This window comes from Diceros bicornis, chromosome 14, assembly GCF_020826845.1.
Source record: "Diceros bicornis minor isolate mBicDic1 chromosome 14, mDicBic1.mat.cur, whole genome shotgun sequence".
Lineage (NCBI taxonomy): Eukaryota > Metazoa > Chordata > Mammalia > Perissodactyla > Rhinocerotidae > Diceros > Diceros bicornis.
Window position 1 is genome coordinate 10,708,115 of NC_080753.1, and position 14,559 is coordinate 10,722,673.

At 35.9% G+C, this 14,559-nt stretch overlaps 1 protein-coding gene across 19 annotated transcripts in view; it reads left to right on the top strand.

Moving 5' to 3' along the window:
- The window catches only part of DST (dystonin), a 441,352-nt gene that overhangs the window by 280,169 nt on the left and 146,624 nt on the right, over nucleotides 1–14,559 (top strand). For all 19 annotated transcript variants that reach the window (XM_058554117.1, XM_058554118.1, XM_058554104.1 and 16 more), the window contains 14 exons: nucleotides 1,902–1,997; nucleotides 2,613–2,738; nucleotides 3,386–3,538; nucleotides 3,730–3,884; nucleotides 4,075–4,201; nucleotides 4,695–4,878; nucleotides 6,057–6,214; nucleotides 6,701–6,879; nucleotides 7,411–7,549; nucleotides 8,625–8,818; nucleotides 10,464–10,626; nucleotides 11,332–11,415; nucleotides 11,902–12,009; nucleotides 12,523–12,621. In XM_058554117.1, the coding sequence (XP_058410100.1) occupies nucleotides 1,902–1,997; nucleotides 2,613–2,738; nucleotides 3,386–3,538; nucleotides 3,730–3,884; nucleotides 4,075–4,201; nucleotides 4,695–4,878; nucleotides 6,057–6,214; nucleotides 6,701–6,879; nucleotides 7,411–7,549; nucleotides 8,625–8,818; nucleotides 10,464–10,626; nucleotides 11,332–11,415; nucleotides 11,902–12,009; nucleotides 12,523–12,621 (1,965 nt within the window). The remainder of the gene's footprint in view (nucleotides 1–1,901; nucleotides 1,998–2,612; nucleotides 2,739–3,385; nucleotides 3,539–3,729; nucleotides 3,885–4,074; nucleotides 4,202–4,694; nucleotides 4,879–6,056; nucleotides 6,215–6,700; nucleotides 6,880–7,410; nucleotides 7,550–8,624; nucleotides 8,819–10,463; nucleotides 10,627–11,331; nucleotides 11,416–11,901; nucleotides 12,010–12,522; nucleotides 12,622–14,559) is intronic.

Here is a 14,559-nt window from a genome sequence, read left to right on the forward strand (position 1 = left end):
TTCTCAAGAAGTATTTGTTATTATTATTTGATTTAATAATTTTATTCATGATCTGGTTTTGTGAGGTGGATTGGAGCAACATCCTGGCGAGGCCTCATGGTGTAGTACACACATTTCTAATCCAGAAATGGAGAATTGACATGGGATTTATCAGTGGTATGGGTGGTGGTGGTGTGTTTAGTTTTTAGGCCTAATACATACTAGTTAGAGTTAGTGACTTTCTAATTTTGAAGGGAGGTCATATAAGAGGGCGAGGAGCTCAAACATGGACAAATTCGGTATATTGCCAGAGGAGAAAAATGAAGCTGTGCTTAAAATGTGACATGCTTCAAACAACACAGTTGAGGAAGGGTGTCTGGTAGTCTTTTTTCACTGAAATCGTCATGACACGAAAGATCAGTAAAATTTACACGTCGTTAGGAAGTTTTTGGAATGTTAGATTTGACCTGCCGTATAAAAATATGGTTTGGCATCCACACGAAATGCCACGTAGGAATGTTAGAGACATAGGAGAGTAGTGAGAGCTCCAGGGAAGGAAATTAGAATAATGATGGGTCTGAATGTACTTTTGTATGATGGTAAACTAAAAATAGAGTATTCCTTAGGGTGGAGATGAAAACTGTTAGGAAATATAAGTTAAGAATTTTGATGGGACTGGAAAATGTGAGTGTGAACCTGACCACTTTTATATAGAAATGTTAATCTAATTAACTAAAAGTTTCTTGAGGGATAAGTTAAGGCTTAGTCATCTTTATGATTCCGTTGGCCTCTCTGGTGTCTTGGGGGTACATGGATAATGTTTAGTTAATTATCAACACTATTTTATATGTTATATGAAAAAGGAAACTAATAATCTAACAATGCACAATGATAGGTCTTTTATAGCCAGTTTACTCAAAGCAGCTTAATTTGAGGGAGCACATACTATGACCATGATATGTTGCCAGATTTCCAGTGCTGTCTTGTACATTCCATTCAGAAAGCTTGCCAGAGCATAGCTCAGCAGGAATGAGATTTTCCAAAAGGAGGAAGATGACAGGCTGACTTAAGATGGTCACTAAAGCATCTAGACCGCCCTCTTCTGGGAGTCAGTGACTTGCATCTTAAATGTAAAAGGGTGTTGTTTTTGTTTCCATAATATAGCTGTCCTTTATGCAATATTTTTGCCCTCATGAAAGATACAATTTGTATTAAATAAACATTTAAGTAAATAAATATTTTTAATAAAAATTCCTAGTATTATAATTATTAGTATTCTGGAAATTACACTGATATGGGATTGTACTCTCCCCAATCCTTTTTCTGGCAAAAACAAACACATAAGTTACCCCGCGCCAGGAGCTTCTAGCCTAGTTTTAGAAGCAAAAACAAAGAGAAAACTACAGAGCCACGTATTTTTGTGTCAGAAGGTGTATTTTATGACTCAGTAATATAAAAAATCAGAGAAAAGAGAGATGAAGGGGAAGTGTCATGAAGGAAAGCATACTTGAGGATTCCACAAAGTTGGTGTAAGGGTTGGTGGGAAGGAGTAAAGGGTTGGTTTTCTAAACAGCAGGAATAGCCTGCATCCCCTTTCAAATGTTAAATACTTTTTTCATGTAAAAATAGCCAGAGTTAGCTTTTTCCATATATTTTAAGAAGAAATTTCAAGAAGTTTAAAATTTGAAAGAGATTGACTGGACTGGTTTAGAAATTTATATTTAAACTTTTAGGACTGGCTTTGTGCAAATGGGAACTCATATTAGTGAGACACTTCACTACCCTGATTTTCCAGTCTTAGTCTGTGAAAACGATCTCATCATCTGTTTAGATAGTAGAGTCTTTCATCTTTTAAAAGCGCTGTTGTGTCTGCGCGTTGTTACCCCCCGGCCAGTCGCTGGTGACTGTGTTTTATGTTTAAGGCCTACCGAGCAGCCATGCAGACGCAGTGGAGCTGGATCTTACAGCTCTGCCAGTGTGTGGAGCAGCACCTCAAGGAGAACACCGCCTATTTTGAGGTATGTGAGTGGAATCATGACGTCAGGAGATGGTACTGTGATTGTGGCTGTCTTTCAGAAAATGTCTTCATACTTATTGTTAAGATACATGTATGTAACATGTAGGGGAAATAAACAGAAATATTTTCTTTGTAGGATATATGGGGTATATGTCCTATAGGATAGCATTCTATTAAGCATTCTATGAAGGAGGAAATCCTTTAAAAACCTCCTAAAATGGCAGAAAAATCTTTATTTTGTAGATGTACCTCTTATTAAGGAAATATGTCGTTACAGAGAGTCATTACAGAGAGCTCTTTTTTCTTTTCTTCAGAAGTTTTAAAATATTCTTGGAATTTCACCCCTTCTTAAAAATTGTTTGGACCCTAAAGTAAAGTAGACCTTCAGTCAAAATAATATAGGGCCAAACACAGCATAGACATAAACTTTGGACACTTAGCATTCATTCACAATTGTCCAAGTTTAAGAGTTGTTTGGTTCCAGGGAGGATGTGGCTATTAAGTTGTCCTGTGATTTTATTCTGTTCTCACTTATGAGGGGTACACACAACTTGACAACTCTGTGCTTTACTGGGCATTTAATATACTTTAACTGCCAGTTTTCATTTTTCCATAGTTTTTCAATGATGCCAAAGAAGCTACTGATTACTTAAGGAATCTAAAGGATGCCATTCAGCGGAAGTATAGCTGTGATAGATCCAGCAGCATTCACAAGCTGGAAGACCTTGTTCAGGAGTCAATGGTACTCAGATGAAAACCTATGTGTTCCGTCCATAATGTATAATAGAGATTAGATTAGTGTGTATTATATTTTTATACATGCAGAACTTAGTCTTTTATTGGTACTCTTGATATTTCCACCTCACTCACTCAAGCATTTAAACATTCACTTTTAGTATTTTTTGGTAGCAAATACAACAAAAGTGTTTTTTATGTGATTGATGATTAGATATTTTAAAATGCTTTAACAATGTTCTGTGTGTATGTATGTGTGTGTGTGTGTGTTTAGTCATTCGTTTCACAAATACTTTTTAAGCACTTTCTATATCCCAGGCACTGTTTTAGGTGCTGGAGACAGAATAGTGGACAGAACAGACAAGAATCCCCACCCTCCTGTTGCTTACGTGCTGTGGGGGGAGTAGACGATAAACACGGTAGATAGTAAAATATACATAGTACGTTAGATAGTGGGGAATGCTAAAGAGGGAAAAAACAACCAAACAAACAAAACAAGGGAAGAGAGATGCAAGATGAGGTGGGGAGGGATTGGAAGTTTAGACCAGGTGCTCAGGAAGACTTTTCTGATGAAGGTTCATTTTGTGTAAAGCCCTGAAAGAACAGAGAGTACAAGTCTTTTATGTTTTAAAATCCATCTTATTCCTTCCTTAGGAAGAGAAAGAAGAACTTTTGCATTACAAAAGCACAGTGGCAAGCCTGATGGGGAGAGCAAAAACACTAATTCAGCTGAAACCGAGGAATTCCGACTGTCCGCTCAAAACTTCCATTCCGATCAAAGCTATCTGTGACTACAGACAAATCGAGGTACTTGTAACTCCCAGAAATAAACCAGTTTCTGCCATTATTCATATATTTCAAAAATGAGGTTTACATTGCTTACTGGTGGTAAAATTTTCTAACTCAGAAAAACAAAAAAAAAAATCCCAAGATTGGGTCTGGAAAAAGGTTAGTCAACGGTGACTTCATTTGCTTTTTGTGTTCTTTGTTTAAAACAGATAACCATTTACAAAGATGATGAATGTGTTTTGGCCAACAACTCTCATCGTGCTAAATGGAAGGTCATCAGCCCTACTGGGAATGAGGCGATGGTCCCATCTGTGTGTTTCACAGTTCCTCCACCCAACAAAGAAGCCATCGACTTTGCAAACAGGTTTGTGTGCAGTAGCTAAATACGTAGAGCTGGTTTTGGAGGCTCTCTGAAGGTTAAAGAAACAGTTAATTCTTTGTCAAGGCCCACAGGATCAGAAGGATCTAGAACTAGTAAACATGAGCTAGTTCACAAACAAAAAGAAAAATTGTAGCATGTTTTTAGAGGGAGTGTTTTCTTTCATATATTTCAGAATTGAGCAACAGTATCAGAATGTCCTGACTCTTTGGCATGAGTCTCACATAGACATGAAGAGTGTTGTGTCCTGGCATTATCTCATCAATGAAATTGACAGAATTCGAGCTAGCAATGTAGCTTCAGTAAGTATACGTCTACATATCAACCTGATCTGCGGGAAAATGTGAGGCACCTTCTTGTGAGGGGTGGAGTTTGTATTTGCTCTAGAATAGGATGGAGCCCAGCAGATCCATGCTAATATTCATTCACTCAATGAGTAATTCTTATATACCTGCTGTATGTAAGGCACTGTCTAAGAATTGGGGAAATCTGGAAATCACTTGCTTCATTCAGTGCTTATTACATTTTGATGGGGAGACAGGAAATAGTGTTTGGACTTACGGAGATGGATATAGTTGGATTTTGTTTATTGAATTTTATAGTCTTGTTTTTCCTTATCTTTTAAAGCCTAAAATTGTTAATGAAGAAGAAAATTAATTTCAAATCATTCTTCTATTTATGACTATTAGTATGAACTAGCATAAACCTTGAGAGCCTAACTAGAGATCGGTCCCATTTAAATTTAGCTCTCAGTACTGCAATCACTTAATTACATGGATCGTTTGTCTTCTTTAGGTAAAGACAATGTTACCTGGTGAACATCAGCAAGTTCTGAGTAATCTACAATCTCGTTTTGAAGATTTTCTGGAAGATAGCCAGGAATCGCAAATATTTTCAGGCTCAGATATAACACAACTGGAAAAGGAGGTTAATGTGTGTAAGCAGTATTATCAAGAACTTCTTAAATCTGCAGAAAGAGGTAAAGCATGGAAATCCTTGTCTTTTTTCCCCATAGGTGTTTAGTCCGGGAATTTTCTGTCCTCAGTGGGAATCTCAGTCTTAGGTGTGTTATGTCACTCAGCCTGTGATAGGTAGACATGATTGCAGGAGCGATAAAAGCCTGTTTGAAGTAGGAAGATGCAAGGAGGGATTCATTTATTTCTAAATGATGAATTAATAAAAAGATACTGACAATAATATGACAAACAGTGAATTCTTAATGCATCTACTTTTCAGAGTTTTTACTATTTTGTCATTTAATGTTCAGAATGATGATCTTTTAGTTTTTGGAAAGATTCAATTATTTTCCCATGTACCAAACTTGGATTTTTTTTAAAGAGTTTATTTTTTAGAACAGCTTTAGATTCACAGCAAAATTGAGAGGAAAGTACAAGAGATTTCCCATAACCAAGCTTGGATTTTTATATAGAGGTTAAAGGAAAAGATTTTGTCTAGTTAACTTTGGTTAAATATAAATTTTATTCTGAACTCTTTTGATATTACTTAGAGACAAAAACTTTCTATTTCTAAAAAGTGTTCTATTTTTAAAAACTGTTAAACATGAACACATTCTTTACCTACTTTTCATTTTTAAGGATTTTAATTTTTAAAATTAATTTGCAGATAATATAATTAACATTTTTGTGAACATAAAACAGTGCAATATATTACTTTCCTTGGACATCATAAATCAGAAATTGATACTTGGAATGGCATTAGGGAACTTTTATTAACTCTTCATAAATTGTAGTGTCCACTCTTTTAAGGTTTATATCCTTGGGGTGGGATTGTGATGGTAACTGGTAACATGAGTTTGACTAGCTGTACCCAGTAGTAGTAAAACTGTCACATTAAAACATGAACAAGAGCATCCAAAAGATAGAAAACAAGATATTTTCAGGCCAGCCCCGTGGCTTAGTGGTTAAGTGTGCGCGCTCCGCTGCTGGCGGCCTGGGTTTGGATCCTGGGTGCGCACCCACACACCACTTCTCTGGCCATGCTGAGGCTGTGTCCCACATACAGCAACTAGAAGGATGTGCAACTATGACATACAACTATCTACTGGGGCTTTGGGGGAAAAATAAAAAAAAAATAAAAATAAAAATAAAAAAAAGAAGAAAACAAGGTATTTTCTAAACATTATATTTCCTGTCACAGAGGAGCAAGAAGAATCGGTGTATAATCTCTACATCTCTGAAGTTCGAAACGTTCGACTTCGGCTAGAGAACTGTGAAGATCGGTTGATTAGACAGATCCGAACTCCACTGGAAAGAGACGATTTGCATGAAAGCGTGTTCAGAATCACAGAGCAGGAGGTAAGATTTATAAATGTGTTGGGACAAAAATTAACTTAAGATAGATTACTCTCTTCATGACTTTCATTGTCAGCTCCTATATGACTTCTTACCTGCTCAGCTTTGCCCAGTGGTCACTTTGTGAGATCTGATTATGTATTTAGTGCTCATTGTAAACTAGGATTCTATAATTCAGTTCTACCTCTGACTCAGGTAAACCTCTTATCTGTTATGATGGAGGCTGTAAGGGCTTCTCATAGTGAAGTCTTTATGTTTGTTGATGTTAGTGTTGAAAAGCACCAAGGTAGATGTTTGGACCTGAGGGGATGGGCAGTAAGGGAATTACTGATTATAAAACTTGGATGCTATGACTTAGTTTCCTTGTAAAGAATACATAGATTTTAAGTCGATGATCATAATGTAAAATGTGTGTTTTTAAACTGTTTTAAGAAAGATGCTCCATCTGGAGTGATAGCCTAATGCATATGTTTATTCTCTGTTTTATAGAAACTAAAGAAAGAGCTGGAGCGACTTAAAGATGATTTGGGAACAATCACAAATAAATGTGAAGAATTTTTCAGTCAAGCGGCAGCCTCTCCATCAGTTCCTACCTTACGATCTGAGCTCAGTGTGGTCGTTCAGAACATGAACCAAGTCTATTCTATGTCTTCCACTTACATAGATAAGTATGTAACCACTGTCTTAACGTAAATCGGCTTCATACAACTGTCTTATTTTTATATATATGCTGTTCATTTAAAAATATTCATTTTTATGAATATAAATACACACTTTTTTGTCTTAATAACAAATGTCTTAAACATTTCTATGGATTTAGGATGCTTCTTCATGTTGAAAGGGAATGTGCCTCAGAGATTAGGGCATAATGTGTGATCTTCCCACGTTTTGCCTGTGGTTTTGGTAGCCAGCTGTTGTAGCCTGTAGGATTTTCCTCTCAAGCTCGTCTCAACAAGGTTTGAAAGAAGACCGTCTTATGTTGGGATCTCTTGCTACATACTGCTTGTGGGGCAGGGCATAGGTTGGAGCACATGCTGTCTGTTAAGAAGAGAGTCAGCTGAGTGTTAATCTTGTAGTAAATGCGTCAGTGTTCCAAGATGAAGAACATGCTATATCCTGTGTCATAATGGTGCTTCAGGACTGCGTTATTGGAAAAAAACATTTACCAGTAGAGGCTATTGTTTAATTCTCTTTTTTAGGCTGAAAACTGTCAATTTGGTGTTAAAAAACACTCAAGCTGCAGAAGCCCTTGTAAAACTCTATGAAACTAAACTGTGTGAAGAAGAAACAGTTATAGCCGACAAGAATAATATTGAGAATCTAATAAGTACTTTAAAGGTATGGGTCTCACTGTGGGCTATTTTTCAAGATCCTATTCTAAAAGGATTTCTCTAGTACTTAGATCTTCCAACATCAAGCATTAAATATCTTAATTTGAATACATTTATATTCATTCCATTTCTTATGTCTCTGATACCATAGCTTACTGTAAATAAGTATGTTCAGTCATTTTTAGTTTGAGGAGATTTCTTCTCCTTGAAGTTGGACTCTTTCTGACAGGAGCTTTTTATAGTCATTTCATGTTGTCAGCAAGAGGAGTCGAAGCTAAAAATTAAATTATTTGTAATAAGTTCTCTTGCTAAAAGAGGTAGTTATTTTCAGAAATCAAGAGGGAAAGTGGAAGGGCCGGCCCCGTGGCTTAGCGGTTGGGTGCGCGCGCTCCACTACTGGCGGCCCGGGTTCGGATCCTGGGCGCGCACCGACGCACTGCTTCTCAGGCCGTGCTGAGGCCGCGTCCCACATACAGCAGCTAGAAGGATGTGCAGCTATGACATACAACTATCTACTGGGGCTTTGGGGGGGAAAATAAATAAATAAAATTATTAAAAAAAATAAAAAAGAAGGAAAGTGGAGGAGTTAATTTAAGAAAGGAAAAAGACTGGTAGTTGTACTCATCTGTATCTCTTCTTGTTATAAAGTGCTGAGTAAAGCTATTTCAAAACAGGTGTGAGAAGTTATCACAGTGATTTTTAATGCATGTATGCATTTTTAAACAATGAGCATAGTAGATATTTAAAAATAAACAATGAAAAGGACTTACTTATTGAGATAGCAGACTTGCTTATGGAGTATGTTTTATTGCTATGCAAATTCTATTAGGCCGAACTTTACAAAATTGTCAGTGTTTTTAAAAAATCAAAATACAGTCAAATATTGGCAATTTTGTAAGGTTCAACCTTATACATATATAGAAATATATACAAAATATATTATTTTTGTATATCAAAGATATTTTGGCGTTTATCTGATTTTATTTGTCATTTGTAAATAAATTGTAAAATTAGGTAAATAATGTGTTTACCCGGTAAATGTTGATACATTTTTATAATTCTCACCAATTAATGTATTTTAGCGATGGAGATCTGAAGTGGATGAAAAGAGAGCGGTATTCCATGCATTAGAGGATGAGTTGCAGAAAGCTAAAGCCATCAGTGATGAGATGTTTAAAACATATAAAGAACGGGACCTTGATTTTGACTGGCACAAAGAAAAAGCAGATCAATTAGTTGAAAGGTGGCAAAATGTTCATGTTCAGATTGACAACAGGTTGGTATCCTTTTTGTTCTGTTTTAGCACAAATTTAACGTCTATCCTTGATTTCTAGGTAAAATCTAAGCTTACTGGGCTGTTTTTTAAACTTCCCTATGTAGTTAATTTCACATGGTTAACTGTCATGTATAGTGAATTGTGTTAATTGCAAGAGCTCTGCCTAATTATATGTCTTTCTTATATAGTGGACTTGAGCAAGATATTTAACTTCAAAATAAGTATTTTTCAACTATGTTATTGAAACTGTTGATGTACTCTGGCATTTGTATAGTTGATCTACTTGCCTCTTTTGAAGGGAAAGACAATACGGTTCTCTAATTATTACCAACTTACAATATGCAAGTAACCAAGACTTAGTAAGAGCATGGATCATGTGTTTCATGGGGTTGTATGTAGCTATCTCTACTAGACCTAAGAGGTGTAAAGAAATTGAAATGACCTGATGTTTGTTTTAATTGAAGATACAAGAAAGTTGAAATTATTTGCCTAGTGACTAAAATTAAAAAGTGAAAGGCAATGGGATGGTTTTAGGACTCATCTTAAAAGAAATGGAACAATGGGGGCCTGCCCAGTGGTGCAAGCAGTTAAGTGTGCGCGCTCTGCTGCGGTGGCCTGGGGTTCGCCGGTTCGGATCCTGGATGCTCACCGACGCACCACTTGTCAAGCCACGCTGTGGCGGCGTCCCATAGAAAGTGGGGGAACATGGGCATGGATGTTAGCCCACGGCCAGTCTTCCTCAGCAAAAAGAGGAGGATTGGCAGATGTTAGCTCAGGGCCGATCTTCCTCAAAAAAAAAAAAAAGAAATGGAATAATGTCCTTTCTCATTCATTTTCAAGTTTCTTTCAATGCCATTCTTGATAAGTAAAATTATGTTCAAATATATAATATCTAATCTCTGTGAAATATGTGATATAGATTTAATGCAGTGGTTTTAAGATCATAGAAACTGAAGTATTTAATCGCAGTCTCTGAGTCCATGTTGAACCATTCATTGCACTACCATGTCATTGTTTCAAAAGTAAACTGCCATTTGATGCAAGCTTTGGGTATTCAGGACATGCTATTTGATAATAATTATGGTTAAGTTTCCAGTTTTCCTGCTTTGTAGCTTTAGTCTCTTGGGCTTGTCCCTAGAATAATCAGTACTGCTAATTTGCACAACTTCAGGAGCAAAATACTTACATTCAGCCTAAGCCAGTATGGAGTGCACTTGGAGATAAGCCTCAGGGTGCTGTAGCCTTGAATAATTCTTCTTCTTTTTTTTTTTTTTTGTGAGGAAGATCGGCCCTGAGCTAACATCTGCCAATCCTCCTCTTTTTGCTGAGGAAGACTGGCCCTGGGCTAACATCCATGCCCGTCTTCCTCCACTTTATATGAGATGCCGCCACAGCATGGCTTGCCAAGCGGTGCGTTGGTGTGCACCCGGGATCTGAACCAGCAAACCCCGGGCCACCACAGTGGAGTGCGCGTACTTAACCGCTTGCGCCACCTGGCCGGCCCCTGTAGCCTTAAATTCTTTAGATGTACCTCTGTTGTGCGTAGTGCGTTGTAGTACAGTTATTTTATCTCTCCTTTCTTTTCTATACCTTCCACCCTCCTAATGGATACTGTTGGAAACTGACTATTCTGTTGTTCTCTTAGGTTACGGGACTTAGAAGGCATTGGCAAATCACTGAAGTACTACAGAGATGCCTATCACCCTCTAGATGATTGGATCCAGCAAGTTGAAACTACTCAGAAAAAGATTCAGGAAAGTCAGCCTGAAAATAGTAAAACCCTAGCCACACAGCTGAATCAACAGAAGGTATGTAAAAACAGTTCCTTGTACAAAGGTTGTGTCTGCATTTGGTCAGTCATGACCTTCATCTTCCCTTCTCTTGTGGAAAGAAAAAGTCAGCAACTATTGGGAGGAAGGCGGGGAATAAATTATAAATATTAAAATCCTGCACCCAAACCTACATTCATCAGTTCCTTTGATTTCTTGGAAGTCATTATTGAAGGCTTAAGGAATAAGAGAGTAGCATGTTGGGACAGTTTTCAAATTTCTAATGATCATTTAATCATAATGGTATGGAAATCTCTATGGTACTTTGCTGGCCACAATAGTTTTGTGGGATCCTAAATAAAATGATTAATGGTAGAAAATTAAACAGCCACATTTGACAGAGAGTTGAATGCTTTGAAATTTTTGTTCCGTCTCAAGGGGCCAGTAATTTCTAGCTCTGTTTCGATCAGGAATAGATGGGGGCCAAGGGCTTCAAGTCTACTTTTGGATAATTCCTACAGAGTTTCGTAATTTCTGCTTTGGAAGCCCCATGAGGATGGGTCACACGTGACTTAAGCTGAAAATTTGTAATTAACCCCCTATGGCAAATTACATATTAGGTGCAAAGGGCTAATGAGCTATACTATTCAAGAGTGTGGCTATTTCTTAGTTCCTGAGCATCTTGAGTAGTTGAAGAGCATAGAGTTCCTTGTCCTTTTTCTTCTAAACTGTGTGTGTTTATAGATGCTGGTGTCTGAAATAGAAATGAAACAGAGCAAAATGGATGAATGTCAAAAATATGCCGAACAGTACTCAACTACAGTGAAGGTAAGAAGATTCAGTTACTTGCATATGTAAGTATGTAATTGTACAATATACTTTTAAAGGCTTTGCAAGTCATTTCACTCTGTTAAAAAGTGAAAACAGAGAATCTTCATTTGACCCTTTTTGATACTTATCTAATAATTCTTTGTGAAATGTGAGTCACATGACAGCCCCTGGTTCATTCATTCTCTCTCTTATGTCCCACACATGCTGGGGAGGCTGAATATAACTAGCATATTGTAACTGAATGTTTCCATGAGTTTCTGAAGAGACTTAGGAACTTTCCTGACCACCCTAGGTGTTTCTGATATTTATTACCACCTTGGAAGCAGCTCAAGATTGGATAGATTCCTAAAAATGTAGTTTTGCAATATTTTCTTTAAAGTTATTCAGTGAAACTAGGTTCCGTTTTTCTACGTCAAATCACTGTAGAATGAAGCATTAGTGCTTTGCTTTAATTAATTTAATCTTATTGACTCCTTCGTCCAGGACTATGAATTACAAACAATGACCTACCGGGCCATGGTGGATTCACAACAAAAATCTCCAGTGAAACGCCGAAGAATGCAGAGCTCAGCAGATCTCATCATTCAAGAGGTAATAAAAGTACAAGGTGGGGGGTAAAAAAGAGAAAAATAGTACTTTAAAAGTTTTGTATTTATATATTTGTATTGTAAATATACATAATAGAAAGTTTACCATTTTAACCATTTTCAAGTGTATAATTCAGTGTCATTCAGTACATTCATAATGTTGTGCAACCTTGACCACTATCCATTCCCAGAACTTTTCATTGCAAATAGAAACTCTACCTATGACAGTTCATTTTATTAAGGGTTTTAAAAAACCCTTTGAAAATCCTTATTCAAGATTAATGACTAATTGTGTAGAATAATAAATGTACTTCATGATTAAATTTAGAAGAGAATTGTCATTTAGTATTGTTTGTGCACAGTAATAAGCTCATTCCTTCGCAGTTACCGTTATTGGAGAGTTGCGTACTTTACTGTTGCAAAGCCTAGTTAATATTTTAATTAGTAATCAATGTTTATTCAGCTCATTTAGGATAACTGGAGCTGATGTTTTTATTATTTTTTTCCTTACTTGCAGTTCATGGACCTAAGAACCCGGTATACTGCCCTGGTCACCCTCATGACACAGTATATTAAATTTGCTGGTGATTCATTGAAGAGGCTGGAAGAGGAGGAGGTAACCATCAGCTATGAAGAGCTAACTAAAAAGGCACTACAGTGTGGTTGGGGGAAAAAAAAAGGTCTCATGATAGGTTTACATGGTTGATAGTGGATATAAAAGTAATTATTTAATTATAAAATCATAGTGAAAAAGAGTAGAGGCCTAAGATTTTTTTAGTTTCTTTTTAAGATTCTCTCAAATAGAAAAACATTTTTTATGTTCATTCTAGGACTCTAATACGGTAGGGTTAATGTATTAAATGGTTCTATTTAAATTATGAAATGTTGGCAGTGTGGCAGAATTATGTTCAGTTTTCTCACATTTGAGAAGTAGACTTCTTTGAAGTATAGTTACTGCTGTTGTGTTGTCTACAGAAATGCTATATAAACACATTTGCTTTATGCATTTTCAATTAATTTATATGTTCAAAGATTTAAAACATAAAAGCCATTAATTTAGAAGTAGCAGGTGTTTGTACAAAATGATAGTACTTTTTAAGAATTCTGGGGTTTTTTTTTCGTTTTTGTTTATATTTTTGACAAAAAGATAGGGTGTATGGTGTATGGACTATTTCAGTACCATTCTTATTTGAAGGACTTCAGCAGCTTTGAGTCTGCGTTTAAACAGTATATTCAGAAATAGAGTAAGGAGTTATTTATGAAAATGTATTTTCATAAAAGACTACTGTATCTAATTTTGAAGGTATTATGCTCTGCTCTATTGTCTTGATATGCTTCCTATTCCTAACCTCAGAACAGACAAAAATAGTAGACTAAATGCTACAGTAAGTAAATTATGAGGCATTAGCCGTTTTAAATTAGACTGATGTTGAAATTCTAAAAATGATTATACTTCGTGTGACTCCGTTCATATACTGAGAGAACCAAAACAGTAGTAAATGTCTACTAGTTGCTATTTTCGTAGTTTCTAAAAGTGTGACTGCTTTTATAAACTATTTTAGTCTGTTCAGAGTTAACAGTTTTCTGCAACTAAATCACTAACATAGCTCATGCAGGTCTTTATAACTAGCTTCTTTTGTACTTGCAAAAGAGAACCAGAATATTTTGACCTCTCATTTATGAAAGTCCATAATTTTTTTTACATTTTTAGTTTTTGAGAGAGATGATTCCGTTTTAAATGTTATGCAGATGTTCTAAATTGTATATTTAGTAGTTAAATGTAAAATAAAATAATTTAAGTCCTTTTCTTTTTTTATAGTGTATATCTGATGGCAGATATACGAGCCGCTTTGCTCAATTTATCTGATGAGGTAGAATACTAGAAGCTGATGGAACCAAAAGATATTTCAAAAAGCCTGAACTATATACACATTAGACTTATCATCCTTTGAAATATGAAAGATTTGTATTGAATTAAAAGTCAAAACAATATTGTTTATGGAAGACCATGCAAAGACTATAATTTAAAATAGATAAAAAAAATTCCTGATTAAAAATTCACCACTCAAGGATCACATTAATGGAATGTCTTATAAAAGATATATAGCTCAGTTTTAAGACTCCAAAGACTAGTGTTTCTGAGACTGAGTCTGTGAAGACCCACATGAGAAATCCTGGTCAGAGAGCAGAATTTTCCATAATAAACACAAAATCAAAGAGAGTTGCAAATTAATTTCAGAAGATAATACCAAATTAGTTAGAGAAATGTTAGTAGAGTATCTGTAGTGGATAGTAGGTGGATAAAGAGGTTTTTCCAGTCTATGTTGACAGCAAAATACATGAAATATTAATTGCTGAGAGTAAAGGACAGCATGTCTCCTTGGAGAACATTTTTAAAGAAAACTTGAGTAAGTTATTTTTATGTGAATAAGTTGGAGATCTACAAGAAGCAAATCAGCAATAGGACTAAATTATTTCTAGTAATTTTTCTAGTATTTGCTAAAAAATTTGGAATATCTAGACAACATGAGGTTATTAACAATCACTTAAATGA